Source organism: Coturnix japonica, chromosome 8 (assembly GCF_001577835.2).
Source record: "Coturnix japonica isolate 7356 chromosome 8, Coturnix japonica 2.1, whole genome shotgun sequence".
In the NCBI taxonomy this organism is placed as follows: Eukaryota; Metazoa; Chordata; class Aves; order Galliformes; family Phasianidae; genus Coturnix; species Coturnix japonica.
The window spans coordinates 24,756,737-24,780,974 of NC_029523.1; the positions used below are offsets into that span (position 1 = coordinate 24,756,737).

The following is a 24,238-nucleotide window of genomic DNA, read 5'->3' on the forward strand; positions in this document are numbered from 1 at the left end:
CGGTTGATTAATCAGCAAGATACTGAGGTGGTCTTTTTAAGACTCTAAGATTTTAAGACTCTGAAGTCCAGACGCTGATGAAACAAATAACTATTTGCCTACACATGTTACTTCAGCACCTTATTTGGACAGAAAAGCAAGTCACTATTAATTTAAAATGTGCTAACCTCCTTCCCAAACTATGTCTTCATTATTAAGGCCAGGACTGTGTCAAGCTTGCCCAGTTGGGCTGATGGCTGCTATTTTGCCAGGAGGATCAAAAATAACAGCTCTCAGGAAGGCTCAGGAGCTCACCTGTGCTGGAAGGGACACAGGTGGGAAAGTGTCTCATCTTGGTGGAAGTTGTCACAGTTTAAACATTAAAAAAGAATCCAAAATGAACGAAGGCACTCCTCTCAGGTAACACAACTACCAATGCAGAAGGTTTGTCCTGGCTCATGTCACCTATTTTAGGTACAAAGTATTAGCAGCAGCTCTACATACTCTCAAGAGGGGGACATGAAGGCGATTCATACCTCGTGTGGCATAATCTGCTGAGAAGCTTTTTTCCTCTATATTGATTACACAGAAAGCCCTAACAACCATGCTCCCAAAACAGACAACATCACTGATGTTAAGAAGGACAAATCTAGTCAAAAAAAATGTATATACCCACAGTTCCTAAGGGCTGAAGTAAGAACACATCAGATGCTTTGCACTAATCTGCCCCTACTCATTAGAAAGCCTCTTTTAGCAAGTAATAATGGTCATCAAATCATAATAGAATCATAGAATGGCCTGGGTTGAAAAGGACCACAATGATCATGTAGTTTCAACCTCGCTGCTGTGTGCAGGCTCGCCAACCAGCAGCCCAGGCTGCCCAGAGCCACATCCAGCCTGGCCTTGAATGCCTGCAGGGATGGGGCATCCACAGCCTCCTTGGGCAACCTGTGAACAGTGCGTCACCACCCTCTGGGTGAAAAACTTCCTTCTAAGATCCAACCTAAACCTCCCCGGCTCAGTTTAAAACCATTCCCCCTTGTCCTATCGCTGCCCACCCTCATATACAGCTGCTACTCCTACTGTTTATACTCTCCCCTTAAGTACTGGAAGGCCACAATAACGTCTCCCTGCAATAACAGTGAGGAGTCACTGTGCATGCCAAGTGAATACAACATAAATTCATACTGCAGCTAGACTGCAGCTCAGTTCCTAACCAAATGAAATCTTTCTGGCCATAGGATATGTCCGCTGAATGTACTTGCTTTGGACATAAGTAACACAGAGAGCATTTGAGCAGCTGTTAGTGCTGAACACAGAGGAGAAGAGAAAGTTTTCATTTCGGAGGTAAGACTGGGATCAAAGGGTGGCAAAGTAGGGGATGCAAGGTTTGGGGAGACATAACAGCTAGTCAGAGGATACAGCTGCTGGCCATGTAGAAGCGAGGTAGTAAAGCTGTCCTTGTCTTACTGGTCTTGGGGAGGCATGTCCAGAAGGACTCTAGCCCCAGCCACATTACCTGTGGAAGTAACACTGGCAGGATGGTCTCTAATAAGTCAGAGACAGAAGGAGCAATTTCAGGAGTATCAGGTATGCTATCTGTAACCACTAGAATAAGCCTGAGATGGGGCTGCTAGTGAGGACAACTTTTGGTAGGAAATAAAACACAAGAACTTCCCCATTATTACTTTAGATATGAAATAAAAGACAACGACGCCCCCGAGACCCTCAGCTGTGCATTTGTACCTTACTGCCAATGATCGAGCGAACTTCATCATCAGGTGAGGTGGGGGTCCCAGATATATCTGGGTTGCTGTTGCTGAGGCTCCGTGAGCGGTTCAGGTTAAGGCTTGCAGGTCGGACAGCAGATCGAGCCATGGTGGCATAATGCACTGATCCCCCTAAGCCACCGGGACCTACGGTGCGATACAAAGAACATCCTAAAAGTCCTAAAATACCAATGAAGGAGTCTGGGAAGCAGGATAGGCCATAGGATACAACATCCATCTATTTGTCACGAAACAAACTAAACATAACAGTATTTTGTCATAATTTCACCTCATGGTCTTTCAGCAATGGCACTTTAATACCACTGAATAGTTAAATCCCTGACATGGCTAACTGTAATTAAACTCATCATCTAAATGGCAACTCTGCATCGTAGAGAAAGTTAGTAACAGGACTTGGCAGGGAACCAGTCACACAATTGGAGCTCAGAGCATCTGCCAGGAAACGCTTCCTGCTTGCTTTTAACAAACTATGACTTGAAATAAAGAGAAAAAAGAGCTACCTGGTGATGGTGAGTTGGGATAGGTATTTGGTAGGCGAAAAACATAATAAATATAGGAAGCAAGAAGGCTGTTTCTGCCGTGCTGGTCCTGGTTTCCATCCAAGTTCTTGTGAAGTCTGTTTATGATTGAAGCCATTGCTTCAAAAGATGCTTGGCCCAGGTTAACTGAAGTGGGAAAAAAAACAAGTTGTTTTAGATTTCAGCAATCTCCACAAACAAATGCTGAATATGCATTTCATCCACCATCTCAAGGGTAAATGGTGAAGCTTGTCAGAGTACAGCAAGCATTTCTCAAGAAAAACTGAAGCTGGTATTTGAAGTAGGTCTAATGAACAACTTGACCAGAAGGCAGGTGTCGCACTGATACCTTTCCATTCATTTTAATAACACTTGATGAATTCAGGTTTGGTTTCTGCAATCAGCCCAACTCTGGCCCCCAGTCATCAAGGGTAACAATATCCTGAGTTACCCGATGCCCTCTGGTTATTTGTCATATACTTCTCAGTTAACTCTTGGCTCCATTTAAGTATCAGTCAAAATACAAAGTGGAAAAGAGCAATTCCGTTCTGTTCTCAAATAACATTTTGTTCTAAAAACTGAGCATAGAAATCCACACATGGACCTGGTTAGATTTTTTAAACAAATTAGGGATGAAGCAGACTGCAGCTGGAAACTGTAAATCTAATGTAAGTTGGTTTACAAAGTCCCCCGTGCCAGTACATCTTCCTTTTCTCTCTGTGATCAGCACCTCCCTGTATACTGGTGTGTTCAGAAAACAGACCAGCAACTTCCTCACCAGTGTCTGAACTGCAGGCTTCCTTCCTGAGAAGTTTAATTAAATGCTCAGTTATGCCATTTAGGCAAAGCCCATAGCAGGGAGAAAAAGAAGGGGATTATTCATGCTGACAAAACCAGACCTAGAACAGCTACAGGAACTACAGCATCTATGTCTTCTTAATTTACCTACTTCAAGGTTCTCCAAGGTGACTAGTGAAGCTTAACAGGCTCTGATGCTAAGAAAGCACTGGGCATCCAACTCAGAAAGTCGGGCTCCTTTCTGGTGTCTCAACTTGGACACAAAACTAACACCCATTTTTGAAAACCCTTGTATTAAATGTTGCTCCTGTGTATATCATCACTGGTCTGGATGCCAGAATGTTTTATTTTGAAGATACGTGGTATTTTAGTGGCAACAAAATAAAGGATAAAAATTGACTTATTTATTTCTACATAAATATGATAACATTGGAAGTGTCAAATTCTCAGCCATTTAATTCTCTATAAAACTTAAATAGAATACCTATTTGGCCTGCAATGACAGGAGGTCTTACTACCAGAAGAATCAGTTTGTCAAGCAGGAGATGAAGAAATCGCACTACCGGCTCCAGTTGAGAGGAATTTAAAGCTGAAATGCTGCTCTTCAGTTCATTTTCCAAGTTGTTTTCCATAATTCTCATGTCTCCTATTCGCACAGGGAACATGTGCTCATCCAGAGCATGGACAAGTGCAAAGAACTTGTCAAGATAAGGGTCCTACACATAAGCACAGAACAATAATCAGCAAGAAGCTCCCAGATGAACACTGCCCTCTGCGGACTTGTCCTCATGGATGGATTCTCTCTTTCTCCTCTTCTATCTGACCATTTGATTTCACAAAATCAGCAGAAACTCAATGCTTGTGAGAGCTCTGCACATATGTCTAACTCAGCTTAAATCAGACAGTTTAGAAAGTGCTCAGGCAAAACTAGAGAACCCACAGAATGAGCTCTTTAGAAGGACAGACAGAAATGCACTGAAGTCACTGTACTACTGACAGCACAAACAAAATACAGCAAAAAGCCATCAAAGAAGACACATGAGGAATTAATAAACTAGAAGTTGAAATGATGAGTCAAAACGGTTGCCATCTCTCATGGTGGATCGAAGACAAAAGAGACAGAGGGATACAAAAGCGACAGAGAGGAAAAGGATAAACAAGAAAACATCATACACCTGGATAGCATGTTAGATCTGTTGTATTGAAAACAACAGTCAAAGGTCAGAAAACATTGTTGGCCATTCAACCCCTGTGAATAAAGGCCAAACTATTCATGTTTTTAAGCAGAACTTCTCAAATATACTCACAGCAGAGCGTGGAATAACAGGTCTGCTGGCTCAGAACTGAAAACGAGATTGTAATTTCACTACAAGTAATTATTGTGCTCTTCACTGTATCAACTTTAACAGTGTTTCAACTGCCAAATGATTATCAAGATCTTTTTGTTAAAACGACAGATCTTAACGTTCACCTGAGTGTGGAGGGATGATACAGCAACAACTTCTACATTGAAAACTCCTTTGTGATTATCCACCCACTTCATTCCAGGAAGCGGAACCTGCAGGTGAGCAGAAGGATGAACGGAGATGTGACAGAAAGAAAAGCCACAGCGCTTCTCATTACAACTGACATTTCATTTTACTGTCAGATCATACACATTGTTTTAAACTGAGCCAGGGGAGGTTTAGGTTGGATCTTAGGAGGAATTTTTCCACCCAGAGGGTGGTGACGCACTAGAACAGGTTGCCCAAGGAGGCTGTGGATGCCCCATCCCTGCAGGCATTCAAGGCCAGGCTGGATGTGGCTCTGGGCAGCCTGGGCTGCTGGTTGGTGACCCTGCACACAGCAGGGGGTTGAAACTGGATGAGCAATGTGGTTTTTTTCAACCCAGGCCATTCTATGCACAAACACACACACTACTATACTTAGCATTTAGGAAATAAACATGCATGCACACACAAGCATGTAAGTGCACATACACTCCCTCACTGCTGATTTTCAGTGTGAGAAACTACTCACCTCTGGAGAAAGCACTGAATACGCCTGTGGTGGTTTTTCCAATGAAACAGGGAGACAGAACTGACCAGTCTTTAACCGTCCATTTTGAAGCATCGGAATCCACTTTAAGTAATTGAACAAGAAGAAAAAACGAAAACACAAAACTTCTTAAGGCTTTACTGAAATCTACAAGCTTGAGTGTCTCAAACTCTACAGTGGTATACACTGACAGTGATGGCTATAAAAACTGCAAATAAATGCAGCATCAATGAACATGAATATTATCCTGTGCTGAAAAACAGACTGAAAGACACTCACGGTGTATCCAACTGGAGTCTCCAGGGGAGTGTTTTGTTTTTGTTGGCAGCTGACGTGGTAGAAAGTAAAAAGCAGATGGTGGTGATCGGTTAAAGTGGCTGGAAGCTTAATTTTGATTTCCTCATGAAAATCAGGTGACCTGTGCAGAAACCAGACCTTCTGCTTAGTCATCAATACAAGCAGTGTGGTTTACTATCTCGTGCTGCAGATCTTTTGAGTTAAACTATCTGGAGTTATAAGAATACTCTGAGGAATTTAAAGATTTGCCTTCTAATCATCAGGGAATGGAAAAACTTCCATTGTGTATTTCCAGTCTACAAAAAAATATAGGCAGCATCCTGGTGGGCTGCAGTGCAGCCCCCTCCTCACACAGGCATTCTGAATTGCATCTCTCCCCATGAGAAAACCAACTCTTCCCCGATGCCACAATACTCAACCTGAAGGACAAGACCCTCCACAGAACTGCCACAAAGGCAGGCAGGATGTTAAGGTCAGATTCAGTGCTCCTCACCTGAGCTGCTCTGACATTATTTTCAAGACCAAGTATTTCTAATCTGAAACTACATCCTAGAAAGCTCTAAGTACCTAATTATTCAACACAATAACAAAGTATTTACTAACGAGTCTTATAACATACATTTTCATGTCTAACTTGAAGCTTATACTTAGAGCATCTGCTAAGCAGGGTTAAATGCTCAGGACAGCCTGACACAATGCTCCTGACAGGTATCAGAGCAAAGAAAGACTGAAGCTCCTAGTCACTGTATCACGCTAATTACCACATTACCTACAGTGTCAGGTGATGTAAGTGCTATGCAGACAGTCTTTGATAAAAAAAATATCAATGAGACAGATTCACTGGTGAGCCTCACTGCTGTTTCACTGGTAAACATTCTTTTGGATAGAACCATACTATCCTTAGGAACCCATCTCCATTTACAAAATGCCCTGTATTTTACCTGTTGTGATATACTACAGCTGTGTATGCTTCTTTGGAAAACTCAGGACAGCTAGATTTGCCAAAGATGACCTGTAAAAAAGAAAAAAAAAAAAAATCAGCAGAAATTCCCTACAGAAATGTGCCAAGAGCCTGTTCCATAATCCCATTCACAGCTCTATCCCATGCAGCTGCGTACAGCTACACCAACTTGTTACACACTTGTTTGCTTTGATGCAACATTCCAGCCAGTCACTGAAGATTTATAATTTTAATAGTCCTGATCACACATGCACACAGACAGAGCTAAGGAATTGATGATGCACGTAACCATCCCATATAAAGATCCCAGAGCCAATAAAGATCAGGAAGATCGGGAATTCAGAAGTCCCACTACAAACACACAAGGTCAAAAAACCAAGTGCTATATTGCTGCTTTGCATACCCAACATAAACATCCCCTTGGTTCTACACTACGACTCTACACTTTCTGCAATTTATTGGAAGTGTATTCCATTGAGTTTGCTTTAACACAGGGATTTTGTGGTTGCAATGTGTATCCTGCCTTGTTGGCATGAAGCATTCACGCTGAGCACCAAGCACTCCCCTCACCGGCATAGCATTGCTTGGGTCCTCTCCATACATGAACTGGACTTTCACAGTGATGTTCCTGGCAGATCCTTGGCGGTTGGCAAAGTTAAGGCTCTGAGGATAGACATAAAGAAGATTCCTGCAAAACACAAAAGCATTTCTGTGTGAGAATGATGGGGTCCACACTGTTATTAATGCTATTACTTCAAAACCCCAAAGAAAACACTCAAAGTGGGGGTGATCAGATTAATCACCATAGAATAGCACAAGTTGGACCTTAAACACAATCTAGCAGGCTGCAGAGGGTCCCATCCAATTTTATTCTAATGTTTCTAATTCCATTTGCTCTCTGATACTCATGAGTATTCACATCTGCACTGACACCAGCTAACACTGGTCCTAAGGAGTGCTCTAAGAGCCTCAGAAGGTACCTCTCTGAGGTCAGCATCTGTACAGAGCAGGCTGGATGCACAGCTCCAGAAGGCTCTGAGGGGCTGCATTATGGAGACAGACTCCTTTCCACCCTTCCAGGCAGAGAAATACGCTTAGCTGGCACATGGGAAATGTCTTCCTTTTCAAGTCCTTCATGCTGAATTAATCTTTTGAATCCCATTGCCGTTGCTGCTTTGCCTAATCAATGCTCTCCTACTATTTCAGAGAGGGCCTTTGCCATTTTTGTGACTCTACTAAATTACTTTGTTCGGGCATGAATACATTTGCTCCTTACCGTTCTTTTTCAAATGAAAATGGATATGAAAATTTACTCTAAAATGTACATTGCTCATAAAACTTTTATTAAGTATTATTAGTGCTCTAAGAGAAGGATTTAATGTATTTGGGAAGCCTGGCTGCAGGATCCCTATATTAAAGGCGCTTCTTAAGCTTGAGACTGATTTACGAATAGCAGAACTGAGCCTGAATCAAGCCTGCAGTTCTCCTATCACCTCTTATGCTTTGGCTTGGGAGCATAGAAAACATTACAGCAAACTGATGTCACTCTAGAAAGAAGGTGGTGGAAAGCTGTAAGCAGACATCAGACCTGACACTGCATCCCAGCCAGAGCTTCAGCTGACTTCTTGGTTTCACCTGTGTTACCCTCTTCATTACACTGTAAATCTCACCCTACTATTTGTATGCATAAATATCAAAGCTCAGTAGACTCTGCAGGACAGTGGGGGTGCAACCACCATCCTCTGTGATGGAAGGGGATCTGGAAATAACACCGCAGTGCCAAGAAACACTAATAAAATACAAGCAGCATTAATCCTCATGCTTTCAAGTAACAGCTACTTCCTGATATTATTTGCAGGTTTCTACCAATAAAAGTTTTGGCCAAAAGCTTTAAACTCAAGGATTTGTGTCTGGAGCACTTATTATAATGCAAATAGATGCAAAGCTTACATTATTTTCTCCAAAAGATCTCAAAAGTACTTTTAGCTCTGTAAAATGAATGGCTGAAGTGGAAAAGGCCTTGGAAACAATGGCACCAGGCACACCCTGATATATTTATATAGTGTCATGACATTCATTTTCCAAAATTCTTCTTGAATGTATAAAAACAGAAGGAGCTGATCTTAACTCTTAGAAGAGATGTCTAAACATTATTAAAATTCCCCTTTATGGTAGATCCCAGAGGCTCTTTTTTCTGCTTTATTCCTACTATCAAAATCATGCAAAGCCTACTTAAAGAGGGTCACCCAGATGCACCAAAGATCCTTGGGACCATAACTATCAAATCCATCTTTTCTTGATTAGGCCAACAGAGACAAGATTCACCCTTAGAGTTTCTAGAGCTCCTAAATCTTATAGTTTCATCATGCCAGAAGGTTTTCTTCTCTGTATCTTCCTATGCCCTTCTTTGCTTATGGACTCTGTGACTGTCAAGACATCTAAGAACTGGAGGGTGGCATTTCCAAGCGCACTTATTACTGCCTGATTTTATTGGCAGTGGCATTAACAGGGAAAGTTCTACAGCTGCGTGTGCTTGGCAGCCACTCGTGATGTTGTAACATTTGACATCAGAGCATTTTGACTGCCTTTCCCATTCTCAAAGCAAACCTTTCCGCAGGGCAGTGTCACATCTGAGCAGCACTCAGGAACAAACAAGCTCCCATTTCATGCTCAGCTACTGTGCAGCAGGACATGAAGGGAGCTGGGTTACATTCCTGATCCTCAACCATTTGGTTACTTGTGTAATTTTTCTGAAGATTAAGCCAAGAATAAAGACTTTAGGAATGATGGGAGCAACATAAATGAGAACTGAGGAAAACCTTCTTGTGACAGTAAGAAATAGGTAAGACAGAAAATATTTCCTTTGAAATCCTGTAATACCAAAACCATCCCAAGTATCCTGACGTGGAACTGGAGAAAGTATTTATTTTTAAGAAAAATTTTACAACCCATTCAAGTTTTGCAGCCCCAGATCCCTGTGCCAGATGCCACAGACTGGACTTTGCTCCCTATCACACAGCAGCGTCAGGCCCAGATAAAGACTTTGCCACTTGCGTAGAGGAAGTTTAGGTAATCTGATGGTTTTTCCTGCTGAAAACATCAACACGTTGAAAGCCCACGTTTTATCTTATTTTTTCAGATCTGAAGTGTCTAAGTAGGGTTACCACGCACAGTGAATCTCAGTCTATCATTCACAGCAAAAAGTATCAAACCTTTCAGAGTTTAACCTGCTAAGATGCCCAAGAATTTCCCACACAGTCACAAAATAAGGGCAATTCAGATCCTGCACATCCTCCGGTTTTTTAATAGCTCTTTATACATTTCCATTGATATTTTAACCGATGAGAAAATGTTGCAGAAATGATGACTCAATGCAACCCTTACAGGCTTATCAACTTCCAATGAATTACCCTAATTGTTCTGACAATTCTCCTAACAGATTTTCATTAGGGCTGGGTAAATACTAATTTGATACGTTTCTTTAATGACAGCCCATAACCAAACTCCCTGTTGCTCGCAGCCTTCCAGACTTCAACGAGCAATTAAATAAGTAACTGCCCTCCACCATGTCTTACATCTGCCAGCTGTGCGCAGATTGCAGCCCAGTCTCACCCAGCTGGGCTCAGTTCTTGCTTTGCATGGGTCATCTATGAGCATTTAATTGCTAAGAACTCCTCTTTCTATACCATTCAAGTCTAACCTGACTTATACAAGCTGTATAGAATTGAGCAGAACCAGGAGTGCTATGGGGTATCTCTATATTGGCCTGCACCTATCTCATACCTCTTTCTAGTTTGTCAGCCTGTCTCAAAGGGCAGAAGAATTGTATAGCTGCAATATTTGAAGGGCCAGAAGTACCTGCTACCAATACACTGCAATTCAAACAAAGCAAAGGCTGTCTGAATCCTTGGCAGCACACATAGCAGAGCTCAGGGCTGTCCTTGCACTCCTGTTCCCAACTCTTTGCACAGCACAGCCAGATCTGCAACCTTCAAGATGGTCTGCTGCAGTAGGAGGACACCTGCAAATTACTGGACTGTACTTCACAAGACAGCACTGCACATTTGGGTGGTGAAAATGCAGTGCTGCTTCCCATTACAAAATTACTGATTGTATTTAAGGGACAATTCCCACGTTTGCCTCCAATCCATTCCTACAAATCCCTCTGAATAAACCCTCATTCTCTCCACTTCAAGATTGCTGTTATTATATGCGTTGTGCAGATGCTCCAGTAAGCCTGATTCAAATCATACTGGTGCAAATGATCCATCAATTAATCAGAGATACTTTCATGTTATTTAATTATGTGGGAGGAAGGAGCAGGTTAACTGCGTGTTATCAGCCCTTCATCACGAAGTCCAAGCCAAGCTGAGCAATGACCTAAAAACCCTTCAAGGGAGGGACTATATTATGCATGGACTGATTTCTTGGATTGCTATTAGAAAGAAAAATACCTTTCATTCATACTGCAATACTCCCTGAAAAACAAACACTTCCATGCAGAGACCCAGTGCAGAGACGGACATTTATTTCCAAGCACCTGCAGACTTGCTTTATTCACTAAGAAACTTAAAAAGTGAGGGGGATTGTAAAGGTGAGAAATGAAAGCAGGACATTATTTATCTCACCTGCCTCTGGAAAGCAGCTCTTAAAAAATAAGCTTTACATGGTGTAAATTACTGCACAAACCTTACGATAGTAGAATCACATCCAGGCAATCTCTGGACCTAATTCCCACTTTCTCACTTAATCTGAACTAGCTGACAAGCAAATCCACCGCAGCACGATGAGTTACATCAGAAAATGGTACAAGATGAGAATCAGATTGTGTGAAATCACTGGAGAGTACTTTGCCCTTCCCCAGCTCATCTTAAAGCTGCATAACCTGAAGTGCAGCGTCCAGTGCTCCTAAGAAGGGTAAAACCCTTCCACATTCCTAAAGGAATAAGAGGAATCATACAACACAAGCAGCAATTTGGGCTCTTCAGTGAGATGATGACTCACAATTAATCTATTAATGAGTATTGTGTCAGAAACACATCCTACATCATCAATAACATTTTAAAACAGAATGCCTGGCAGATGGAAAAGTTCAGAGCCAGTTTTATCAGCAACGTGCCTGACTCTCAGGTTTACCTTCCCAGGCATCAACCTAGATTTGAGTGGGGTTACAATTGTTCAAATTTGTTCAGTTTAATGATCAACTTCTTGGTCTGCCTCTTCTAAAATGAAGGGGAGTATATATAGATTAAATTCTTCAAAGGAGCATTCACACGGCAAAAACTATTCGGAAAAGTCTCTGCTGAACAATCAAAGCATATCAGGAATAGAAAACATGAAAATCATTCTGCTCCTTCTATTCATTGCCCCACTTCCTCTTTCAGTAAGGGCTGAGAAGGACTTCTCTTTCCTTGATTCTGCTTCATCTCCTGAGACAAAATCAAGATTTGCCATGCTAGATGATGTCCGAATCTTAGCCAATGGACTCCTCCAGCTCGGGCACGGCCTTAAAGACTTTGTCCATAAGACAAAGGGGCAGATGAATGATATCTTTCAAAAACTTTACATTTTTGATAGGTCTTTCTATGAGCTCTCACTGCAAACCAGTGAAATCAAAGAAGAAGAAGAACAACTCCGACAAACTACTGCCAGACTGCAAATCAACAATGAAGAGATAAAGAATCTCTCACAGGAGATGAACCTGAAGATTGAAGACCTCATACAAAACAAAATCCAGCTGCAAGAAAAAGTATGGGGACTGGAGGACAAGGTCACTAAGTTGGCCATTATCCAGCCTACAGTGCAGGAGACAAATGAAATTTCTTCGCTTAAAGTAAGTAGATTTGTGAACGTCATTTACATGTAAAGCCAAAGTAAATGGTAACGCTATTATAGGTTGATATACATTAGAAACTGATGCAACTTTCACTGCAGTACTACTGTGTATTGAGATCACCAGAGTAACCTTAAAGAATCAGAAGAAATGGTGAAATGACTGAGCTCTGCATCATTTCAGTACATTTTGCAAATGATTTTTAAGAAACTCTGTAATAACAACGGGGGGATACAACTAATTGAGAAAGTGATTTGCTTGTGAAGTCCAAAGCTTCACATGTCGTTGGCTCATTATGAGTCAATGCACTTGGATCTGTCTGTTCAGCATAAAATCAGGAAGTTTTAACCTTTTGAGAGGGATATTTATAGTTCCTGCACGGCGCCTGGAACAAAGAAATTTGTATGTGCTAATAGTTTTAATGTCAATACATGCAAATATGAGGGTGGGTATAAAATTTCCACTGGAAAAGGAAGTATGAAATGGATTCTGCAAAAGCATAAAATGGTCAAATAACTTGTGTGAGAAAACATTAGATACTCAGATACTCATGTGAGAGCAGAAAGCTGAATCCAGACCTTCCAAATCCCCAGCTCTTACCTTGAACACCTGGCATCATTTCTCTTTATGGTCACTGCCATATATTTAGTTTGAATCAAGGACCAACTTCACAGAATGTAATCATTTTGCATGTGGACATGGAAGGAAAGTAACAGCAACAATAGAATTCTATGAAGCTGCCAGCACTTCCAACATTAAAATAACCTGGGTGCTCATTTCAGTGGCAAAGACATTTGTGCCTTTAGAGCAAAAGCAGACAATCCTATGGAAAATGCAACGTGAAATGCTTTGTGCCTCTCACAACTAACCCCACAGTGTGTTAGGTTGGCACTGCCACTGTGACAGCCTTACACTGCGTCTCTCTAACTGCAGCCTCCCTCCCTTCCTGCCCTCAGGCCTTCGTGGAGCAGCAGGACAACCACATCAAACAACTCCACAAAATCGTGGAGGACCAGCATGTGCAGCTGGACAAACAGCACAACCAAATAATGGAGCTGGAGGACAAGGTACGTGAAACATCACATTTCTCACTTCTGAATTTTACATCTCTTATGACGTTTTGGGAGTGAGGAGGATGCTAGACATGATTCTGATCACAGGTGGGTACCTCTTCAGCTGAGAGTCTGCTGTGCTGCCAGGCTGGGGGCCATGGCCATTGCACACAGCAATGGAGATCACAGCTTCAAACCACTGCCCATCAGTAATAGGTTGCTCTATCTCCTGACTGCCGTTTTTTTCCCCTCTTATTATCTATTCTATTATTGTTCTTCCAAGCATCATCACTCTCCATCTCTTTCTCCTTTTCCAATTGTAACTCCAATAGGGAACCAGTTTCTGCAGCCCCACACGTGTAACCAAAAAGATGGGCATAAATGGCATGCTCATATCTAGTTTATTCCTAAAAGGAGGCTGTAAAAGGGAAATGCCTTTTACAAAATTAACCATGTTCTGTGTTCTTCAGGTGTTGCTGTTATTTGTCTAAGTAATTTAACCTGAGAAAGTGAGCTAATTATGTTTACTCATTAACATGCACCTCATGAGAACTGGTCACGTACTCACCTCATGAATCCAGTGTTGTTTGGGCAGTGAAATAGCTGACACACATAACTGAAATCCACCAGTGTGCTTTTAAGGTTCTTTTTCTGTACTAAGTTGGGTATTTCAAATGGTTATGCTCATATAAAAAACGACTATCTGTACTGTGTTTGATACATGAATCAAATAATTTGAGAGCCTTGGGAAATTAACAGTCTCTAATTACGGATCTTGCCAGCTAAACCACATTGAGCTCCAGGAACTCGCAGAGAACTCCTTCAATGAGGAACAAGCAGAATCAAATGAGAGCAGCCCCTTCCTTTTGCACAACGCCACAGCCATGATGCACAAACTGGAAGGTGAGAGCACATACGTTACATGCGCTACAAAACACATTGCTGGGTTTTAGTAATCAAGGACTTTTGTGTTACATGCAGCACTTAAGCCTCACAAATTTTCCCAAATTATCTAAACTGAAACTGGGCCAAACTTAGAAAACATACATCAGCTGTATTGCCAAAGCAGTTTTGTGACATTTATTGTAATAATGACCGAAAAGACTGTTCGAGTTTCTGTACCAGCCCTACCCTATGAGAAATTCACATTACAAAGCTGAATTAAAACTTACCACATCCAAAACAGGATTTATAATTGCCCAGTGTTTGCTTCCTTAGGTGCCACTCCTGACTGCACTGCTCTCTACAACAGCGGCACACGCTCCAGTGGTATTTACACTATTAAGCCCAACAGCTCAGAAGCTTTTGATGTCTACTGTGAAATGAAATTTGGTAAGACAGCTGTGCTATCAACAGTCTCATTTTCTAATCTCCTTACGAGCCAAATACTGCATATCGCCCCAAAGTACATGAAAACTTACCGTCTTATGCATCCTTTTTTCTTATATGTCATGTGTCTCAAATATACTATTAAAATTCTTAATAGTATCTATGCAGTTAATATGAGCACATTAATATTAAAAAGTCAAGCACTTTTTGTTATAAAGATGAAAATGGCAACTATAAATGCCACTACATTGCAACCATGAATTAAGTTTTCCAAAAGGAAAGCAAAAAGTAAATAAAACTTGGGTTTGATAGCACAGACTGGTGCTTGAGACTCAGCCATACCAAGCTAACCCAATGGGGTGAGCCCAGGAGGCAGGATTCCTGTATCATGTAGGGAGAGACACATTTGTGCCCAGAACTGTGGTTGCACCCACCCAACCCTCTGCCTCTGTAAGAAATTCACTCATCTGCCTGTTCCCTTTGGCACTGCCCAGAGCTTAGAGGTAGCTCTTGCACCCTGCAGTGCCGCCCTGTGCATGTCCTCTCCACCTCCCTGCTCTTGTCAAAGCCAGATGGGGAAGAGGCTGATGCAAACAGCAGGACAACACAATATGTTTGTGTGTGTAAACAGTGACATGCGGTTGCCCTGTGCAAAAAACTGCTTTGCTTACTTTTGCTGAACTGTCTGCAATGAGGTTGTCATGACCTGGGCAGGAGAAAGATCTCAGAGCAGTGCTAGCCAGCAGCAGCCTATGGGCTCCGTTAAACTCCATCTTCTCTCCTGTGCTTTAAGCACTTAAGGCAGGTTTATGATTTATTTCACTCTGCATTCACAGGCACTTCCTGGACAGTAATCCAGAACAGAGTGGATGGATCACTAGATTTCAACCGAACCTGGGATGCCTATACAAATGGTTTTGGTGATCTCAATGGTAAAAAAAACACTCTTCTGCTTCATTTCTTTGTATAAATTGATTTTAGTAGGCAAATCTTCTCAATGAAAGGTGTTCTTACAAATTAAGAATCTACTTTGGTTTAGAAAATATGCTTTATTTTCTAGGCATTGATTAAAACACCATAATTGACACAGTTCCACTTCTTTTACAATAAGGAGCTGCAGTATCTCAACATCATCCCAGGTTGGGATAGCAGCTCACAACTGAGGTAGACTTTGGCCTATGCAGTTTGTCTGATGCTATTGAAAGCTATGGTTGCCTCTTTATTGGTCTCCAATTCTCATATACTAAACCAACAGTAGGAAGAGGTAAACTAAGAATGCAGCAGGAGACCTCTGAAAAGATCAACAGTTCCCAAGGCTCATATTACTGATTTAATTAAGGCAATGAACAGATTCTTTTAAATACTGTATTTTCACATACACCAAATACAGGTTACCTGTAATGTTCAATAGCAGTGAGAGTGCTGTGGGTTTTCAGAGCCCATAACCCTAAAAACTCTTCTCCAGTAACCTCCAATCTCAAATCCTCACCTCTGGCATACCTTGATTCTGACGCTGTGCTGTTTACTCAAACAAATAGTGTCAAATGTATTTTAAAGATGAATGAGTTACCTGAGGTATGGTTTAGATATCTCAAAAACATGGTAGATGCATTCAGGTTTGGCTCCATAATCACAACTGCTATTTACTACGATTTCACAGAGGAATTCTGGCTAGGCCTGAACAAGACCTACTCCATCACTAAACAAGGGGACTACATCTTACGGATTGAGCTGCAGGACTGGAAAGATAACAAACGTTACATCGAATATGCATTCACCCTGGGAGGCCCTGAGACAGACTATGTGCTGCAGCTCTCACGGATCTCCGGGAGCATCCCCAATGCACTGCCAGAGCAGACAGAGCTGCGCTTCTCAACTGCGGACCGTGACATGGCCATAATAAATGACCTCGACTGCCCACAAAACTACCTAGGTATCAGTATGCTGGGTGCACGAATGTGGTTGTTCCCTTGCTAAATGAAAGATGGCAGTATGCTTTAGTGAGTACTTACTGATATTTGTCTGGCTTTAGAAGCAGAAAAGAGAGAGTAGCTGCAGGAAAGAGTGGGAGATGTTTTTTGTTGGGCTCTGCAACAACGAGGTACCACTTTTCTGTTTTATGGAAAGGGAATGTAAAGCAGAGTGAGGCCGAGTAAATAGCTAGAGTTAGAAGCAGCAGAACTGGCTGAAATAAAACCTAAGGCTGAGACTGTGAGCTATGGAGTACAGCTCCTCCTCTGAAGCCTGCTCTGCTGTGGCAGATTGTTTCTTCACTCCTTGCAAAAGAAAAGAGGTCAGATTGACCCTTGGCTTCATTTTGACTACCAGCCAATAGTTAAGAATAGAAGCAAGCTTCCACTGAAAGGAAGACTTAAGCTGTTTGTCAAAAGCGTATGCTAAAATCGCTCTCAAAAGATGAAGAGAGGTGTGAGGCTCAAGATATACCTCTCTTCAAGCTGGATTTCCAGATTAAGATGGTGGTTGAAGAACTTGGCCAATATTTGTTGACTCTTGTAGATGCAGAGATTTACCACTTTGTACTTAAGAAAAATACCAGTATATCACTAAGTCTGTTAAGATTGATGTTTCTATTGGGAACTGCGTACTCAAGCTGAGCACGATAGGTTAAGGAACAACTGACAGTAAGTGATATTACAATATTTTTTCCTTAGGAGGCTGGTGGCACAGTGAATGCGAGGAAACCAATCTTAATGGGAAGTATGTCGAACCAAGGTCAAAAGGAAGACTAGACAGAAGAAAAGGCCTATACTGGAAACCTAGGAATGGAAGATACTACCTGCTCAAGTCAACCAAAATAATGATACACCCAACAGACTTGAAAATTTTTGACTGAATGCTCAACCAGATGTATTTCAGAACTAATACACTGAACATCAAAGAAATTCCTATCATGTTTAATATCAGATGTGCGTCCAAATCCATACATTGTATGGTGCATAAACCCTGAGGCACATACGATGGTCTTACTGTTTGGTGAGTATTCTCATTCATCCTAGCCCAAATGTCAGTGCGCTAAAAGTTCAGAAGGGCTTTCATCTCCCTAGGATCAAACCCCACTGCCTAGGAAGCAGATGCCTATTTATTTATTAGATAACATTGCTTGAGGGAAAGGGTTTTAAGGCTGCTGCATTAATTTCTGGGTAGTGCAGGAGGGTACAGGAAGTGTTCAAGCAAACATAAAGCGCTGGCAAAGTACCACAGAAGACCTGTAGGTATTAACACCGTGGGAAAAGAAAGAAATTTTGTTTCATGCCGCAACTAATTGGATACTTGGCTCAATTCACTGCTGTTGAAGGCTCCTATGAGGAATTGAAAGATGAGCAACTCCCTCTTTTAGGGTTCTGTGTATTTCCAGACCAACTCCTGGCAGTGTACGTCATGCCAATTTTTGCTGAAGTACTGTACTCATGCAGCTGCAGAGATGTACACACACATCAAGTAAGCCACAGTGCAGACCTAATGTCTTAGATATCACACTTCAAAAAATAACTGAACCATCCCTTCAAACTGAAACTTAAGGGCTAAGCTTCAAAGCTTACTGGAAGGTGTGAGAGATTTTCTCATTCAGAACAGCTTCAGACTCATCCCTTTGTGACCTTTCAATACACCTCACTGAGAACAAGACCAAGAGAGCACAGGACAAAACAACTTTCAGAGAACAGCTGAGAAACCTGTGCCTGTGGAGTCAATGGTACCATCAAACATGCAGTCAGTGGTGCTATCCAACAAACCCTATAGGCCAACCTGTGTGCTGCTGCTCCTGAGAACACATTCATATTTGTTTAACTTCAGCTGCAGAATCCTCCAAGGCAGTAGGACTGTCAACATGCTTACGGATGGCTCGATGTGGAACTGTTTATTGACAAAAGACCTCAATTCTGCACTTACACTGAGTCATATTGACTTGTCTATTTTATCTTGTACAGTATGGATTTTCTATTTCAACATTTGCAACCATACAAAAAATGGTCTTAACACGTGATTTGTCAGAGTAAAGTAACTGTGAACAGAATGTGCTAATCGCACAGAAACAGCAAGGATGCTACAACTTCTTATGGATTTATTGCAGAGCAGAAAACACACAGTGCTGTGTATTTGTACTGGAGTATTATAGTGAATAATTATCTAACTTCCACCAAAAAAATCCAACAAGAACCACAATAAATTAAATTTCTGAAAGGACGTGAGTTGTGGAACTTAAATTCTTTCTCGTAAGCTTTGTTTTCTAAAAGCCTCGTCTCTATTTATACCATTTCAACAAGAACTGATTCTGCAAGTCAAGCTGGTGGAATTACTCAACCGCAGAAGGCAGCGCCCCTCAAAACTGTATCATCTTCAGTAAAACCGTGTAAAAGCTTTAAATAAATAAAGGAAAATAATGAAATCTGCTCACGGCTCTAGGAAGGTTATTGTTTTCTGAAAATGCTCAAAAATATTCTCACAGATCTTTATTCCTTTAAAGCATTGTAAACAAAGAAACTGCTTTTAAATCAAAATGGAGATATGAATGGATTATGCATTTTCCTCATTTTTTAACCTCCACTGTAAATAAAAAAACCAAGCCCCTGAAAGCAAGAGAAAGCAGTAAAACCAATTAGAGAACGTTGCCTTTAGCACAGAGACAAAATGAAAAATAAACCTGCAAAGATGTGAAAACTCCACTGAGTTTTACTTTGTATTATGAGAAACTAAGAAAGCTGTGCCACCCTCCTGCCCACGGCCAAGCTTTACGCAACCACGTTAATCCTTGCACATCTGTGTATTTTCTACTGTGTCAGTCTGGACCCTTTCTGTGTCTCTGGCACAGCACTCCAACTGATGCAGCAAGTTTTGCAACAAACCAGCTGATAAAGCAAGAATCTCTGAACCTGCCAATCTCAGGCCTTGAAATGTGAGATGTATTTCAAAACTAACCTGTATGTGGTATTCGGAACGTAGACATCCCTGGCAGGAAACTCCAGGATTTCTCTTGTAGGTCGAACTCTGCTGTCTGGGTAAAGTTTGACTTGCAGCAGCTCTGGAGTTAGACAGTAATGGGGATTCTCTGGAGCTGGAGATATGTCTATCTTTAATTGAGCTGTAAGAAGAAAATGATTATAATAAATAGAAGTTAAATATATATAAAAAAGCATATTCATGCTTTCCTTCTCTAGGTCAATACCCAGATAACACACATAAACAAATTACAGCTTACATGGATTTAAAAAAAACAAACACCCAACATGTATTAGTGAATCTAACTGATACTTAAGACAATCAAAGTACTGCCTGGTAAGAACCAACAGAAAAGAGATATCTTAACAAATCCCAGATGTTCTCATACCTAATTTGAGGAAAGACTAAATAATTCTACTAGGAAGCCCAACTAGCACTAAATCTTGAGAATCCTGCCTATCAAACAGGATGGATGCACCAGGAGTTGCTGAAAGCTAATCTGCAACAAGATTATTGAATATTCTCTTACTAAGTCAGCAGGCAGTACTGACAATACACATTATGTGCAGATGTCACTGAGGTTGCAATGATTTTGAACATTTGGAAGATAGAAGAAAACAATGGATAGAATCAAGGAAGTCCAGTAGGGACCAAGAAAACAACAAGCGCTTTTAAAAGCACAGTCCTTGAGAAAAGGCTGAAAAAAGCCCCAGTGGCTGTAAAATGGAGGTAAGAGTGAACTAATAACTGCATTCAAAAGTATATGAAAGGTTGTGATAACTGCCCTGAGGACATGACATACCACAGTCAGATTACATTTCAGAAAGATAATTCTGGAAAGTTTTCTTAATACCCAACCTCACCACAGGGACCGGTGAGTGCTGGGAGATAAGACCTAAGGAAGCAGCAGAATTGCTGTCACAGGAGATTTTTAAGAACAGGTTAAGTAAATATTGTCAGGAATAGCACAGGTCAAGGACTGGTGATGTTTCAATGCTGGTGTGCTAGCATTTCTATTTTCCTTTCTCAAACAAAGGTGGAGCCTGTCCCTACTGACCAGCTGGAAGCCAGCACACACCTCTCAGTTATACAGTGGCATTTTACTCAGAAAAAGCAGCTCTTCAGCCCTTACAGGACTTAGGCTCACAGACGCTAGTCTCAGTGTGGTAAATGCTGCACATGCTCATACATCAGTGAAAACTGTCAGATAAAAATTGCTGACATTTTCCTATGGTTTCTCTCACATGCTTGCTTTTAAGAACTGGGTAGGAATTGGGAAGGACTAACCAACATGCTTCCTGTGCACAAGCAAGAAAGGTCTCATTCAATACCTGTGATAGGTCTCAATCTCCGTAACACTGATGACGGCCGTCTCATATCAGCCAGGAACTTGTACAAATCTTCATCACTCAGGCGATCACCCTCCTGCCAAAGAGATTATGTACACAATTCTTAAGGACTATGGAAGTATGAATAAACCATCCAATGCACGCCAGCCTCTTACATCTGACATCAAAACATGCTTTTCCAGAACCAGGTGTTAACATTAACATGCTGAATTACTGCTAATTTCTCCATCCCTTTTCCTTTCTTTTCATCCTATTAATCATCAGGACAGCTGCAGGAACTTTTCATTGAAAACCTTTTGTCTCCTCATCAATATTATCTTTTTTAAAACTGAAAATGGTTGTTAGATTTCCCCAAAATATCCATTTTTAGCAAGTATAATAGCTTGAAAAAATATCCATCATTCAGATAGTGATCCTCCTTCCCTTTCCTCTGCCCTTCCTTCAGTATGAATCTAAGAGTCATACTTGACAAAAGCACTGTTAAGAAAGGATGGAAAGTGAAAGGACTTTGTTGTCAGTCTTCCCTGCATCACATTCTAGCAGTTCAACATTTTGCTATAACACTACAGAAGATGCCACTTTACTACCTTCCAACTCTCCAAAAGTAGAAGATACCTGATAATAAAGGTAATAAAACACATTAAGAAGAGAAAAGCAAATGGAAAGAGAAAATGCTCAGTGGTATTTGGTTAATTGTACTTGAAGGGATTAACGGATACAAGACAGAACTAGACCTTGGTATCCTTCTAAAAGGTATTTCCTGTGCTGTTCTGTGTCACTGAGGCACCAAAGATGACGTTTGCAGAGCCCAGTTTCATGAAAGCACTGAGCAATGAGGCCATTCATTTACATGCTTTCTGCCTGTATAACACCATGCCCTGGATGACATTTATCCTCCTTTACATTACTGAATTTAAGAGCAGAATGTGACTGGCTACCCACAGTGAAACTGGCATACAACCAAAAAGGTCAGAAAAAAAAAGAGCTTAATCAGCTTTCAATATATAGAACCCACATCTTTGTAATCCCAACAATTGAGGAATCAGTCCAAAAAATATCTGGTTGTACACTATTAAATCCATTTTATACACGAAGGTGACATTCAAATAATAATTTTCCTTAACCAGATGTGGCATTAAGCAAACCTTAGAGAAAATTAATGAACTGAAACCATTTTCTAAGCTTCACTACAGATTTTATTCTGTTTAATCATATTTTCTACTGCTTTTCAGGAAAATCCCAAGCTCTGGTTAAGAAGAACTGCCAATGAGCAAAGAAGCACGAGAAATGTTCCAGTGTTTTGGGCATCACTGGGTGTGCCAGCAGCAAATTACACTCATGAACCTGTTTTTGAGCCCTCTGCTGTTCCAACAGGATTCTTTGTCATCTAATGAAACCAACAGTGTCCAGCAAGCATCAGGACAGAGGCTGTGCAACCCTTGGACTAAGACAACCTGGAATAATTTTTGTGACATACTGAAAAGTCATCCTCATCTTTTGTACACTTGTTTCTGAGAACACTTTGCTAAATATGTTTACCAAAAGGCCAAACCAGTGATTTTTGCAGCACAGAGTAGAACAACCTGGAACAAAAGAAACTGACATTCTTCTGGTCATTCTTCTGGACCATTTCTATTAGAGTGGTTAAGTCACTGTGCCATCCATAACGATGGTTCATCCTTCACACAAAAACAGCAAATAGTTTCAAGTTCTGCAATGTAATTACTCACAGTACACGTCCCGAAAGAATCCAGCTTTCAGTTGCAGACCTGCTGGTGGCAGGACAAGCACACAATCTAATAAACTCACAGTATATCAAAGATACCCCATGAACAGACATTACAAACTGAAAGTATCACAAAGAATTTATTCAGATCTAAACTGATTTCTCATCATTCGATCACTCTGTCCATGAAGCAGCTTCTCACTTAGATAATTTCACACAATACCTGCTTAAAGAAGTTTGTCACTGTCAGAGTAGCTGGTCTAAAACTGGTCAAATTGCAGGCCTCATCGCCGCTTGTGGTTCTCTCCAAGGAACGCCTCCCGACAATACTGGAATTCCTTCTCTCTGACCATGATCCTTTGCGTTCTTCAAAAAATAAAACAGAAAGGGAGAGTAATTTAAAAAAGAAAAACAACTGTCCAAGAGCCTACTTTTGTTCCGAGCAGGATTTTCTACACGAGAAGATAGCTGCTGCCTATGGAAATTATGCAATGAGCGTGATAGAAGAGGTGGTTATGCTAAGACAATCACACTCCAGAGGCATCGGGAGGCTATGAAGCACAGCCGACTACTTCTGCTCCTCTCACAGCAACCTCACCCCAGTGCCTTACTGCTATTATAAAAGTCTTTATCGTGTGGAGATTTATGTGTTTCCCTTGCTCTGAAAGATGATGAAGTTGGCAGTTTTGGGGATGCTGAAGAGCAGTTTCAGATGAGCTGTGTGGTTCGCAAAGATTAATCCACTCCTTTGGAAAATGTTCATCAGCCTGTAACACTCTCTCACTTAGAAGTCTGGTTTTAAATAATATAACAGATGGTTTGCTTGTAAAATCCTTGAAAGATAAACCCATTTGTTATCATGGACTTTTCTGTTTCAGTTCAACCATGACCTGAGACTATCAGAAGACTTAGGGTAGGGGGAGGAATGGGATTAAAGGAGCAATGGCAGAAAGAGGGTGCCCAATCAAGACTTCCTGACACCCTGGATTTGCACACTCTCACTTATACAGACGCCATACACTTTACCTCCTGTGCCAACTTCTACTTCTGTGGAATCTCTTTCCAAACTTCCAGCGCTGCTCACAATGTTCATTAAATGAATGGCTGTCCATGCAAAAGGCATTCGGTATTTGCCTAGTCTTTGGCAAAACTGTTCTGCCTGGCATTTCAGTTTTTCCAACTTTTCCTTATTCTGCGAATAAAAGATTAAACCCAATCAGATTAAAAAGAGAGGTGCAGAAACAAAGGTTCATTTCACAAAATCACTACGTAACAATGGCATCACTACGCATTATGCAGATTTCTGCTTCACAGAACTGCAATCAAACCAACAGCACCAGGTACAGGACAACCTGACAGCCAGAGCAGCTGACTGTGTGCTCTTCAGCTTCCTCCTTGCAACATCACCTTATCACCTACATTCCCTGCAAATCCAAAGCCTAAATTTCACGTAGGCGCATTCCAACTTGTCAAACACAGGAAACTGAGAGGTTTTTACTTCTGTTTGCTGAATATCTCAGGTGAAAGATAGTTGTTTTCCACAATGTGGTACAGTGACATATAGGAATCAGCAAAAAATGTGTCTTCAGCTTCTTCAGCTAAAGACACATCAG

At 41.2% G+C, this 24,238-nt stretch overlaps 2 protein-coding genes across 18 annotated transcripts in view; one reads left to right on the plus strand and one right to left on the minus strand.

The window, feature by feature from the left end:
• Window positions 1–24,238, minus strand: part of DOCK7 (dedicator of cytokinesis 7) — an 81,582-nt gene that overhangs the window by 31,516 nt on the left and 25,828 nt on the right. For all 17 annotated transcript variants that reach the window (XR_001556999.2, XM_032446310.1, XM_015870682.2 and 14 more), the window contains exons 11-22: window positions 23,652–23,817; window positions 22,849–22,991; window positions 20,882–20,975; window positions 19,530–19,692; window positions 6,951–7,068; window positions 6,361–6,431; window positions 5,402–5,540; window positions 5,105–5,206; window positions 4,557–4,643; window positions 3,570–3,801; window positions 2,270–2,434; window positions 1,726–1,895 (exon numbers count right to left, since the gene is read on the minus strand). Coding sequence is in view for 16 of the 17 variants with exons in the window: in XM_032446310.1 (XP_032302201.1) it covers window positions 1,726–1,895; window positions 2,270–2,434; window positions 3,570–3,801; window positions 4,557–4,643; window positions 5,105–5,206; window positions 5,402–5,540; window positions 6,361–6,431; window positions 6,951–7,068; window positions 19,530–19,692; window positions 20,882–20,975; window positions 22,849–22,991; window positions 23,652–23,817 (1,650 nt within the window). In the remaining variant the exon portion in view is untranslated. The remainder of the gene's footprint in view (window positions 1–1,725; window positions 1,896–2,269; window positions 2,435–3,569; window positions 3,802–4,556; window positions 4,644–5,104; window positions 5,207–5,401; window positions 5,541–6,360; window positions 6,432–6,950; window positions 7,069–19,529; window positions 19,693–20,881; window positions 20,976–22,848; window positions 22,992–23,651; window positions 23,818–24,238) is intronic.
• Window positions 11,639–19,003, plus strand: ANGPTL3 (angiopoietin like 3). Its single transcript, XM_015870698.2, has 7 exons — window positions 11,639–12,213; window positions 13,170–13,280; window positions 14,048–14,168; window positions 14,484–14,597; window positions 15,431–15,526; window positions 16,255–16,527; window positions 17,267–19,003. Exons 1-7 carry the CDS (start codon window positions 11,716–11,718, stop codon window positions 17,446–17,448), a joined length of 1,395 nt encoding a protein of 464 aa, XP_015726184.1. The 5' UTR covers window positions 11,639–11,715; the 3' UTR covers window positions 17,449–19,003.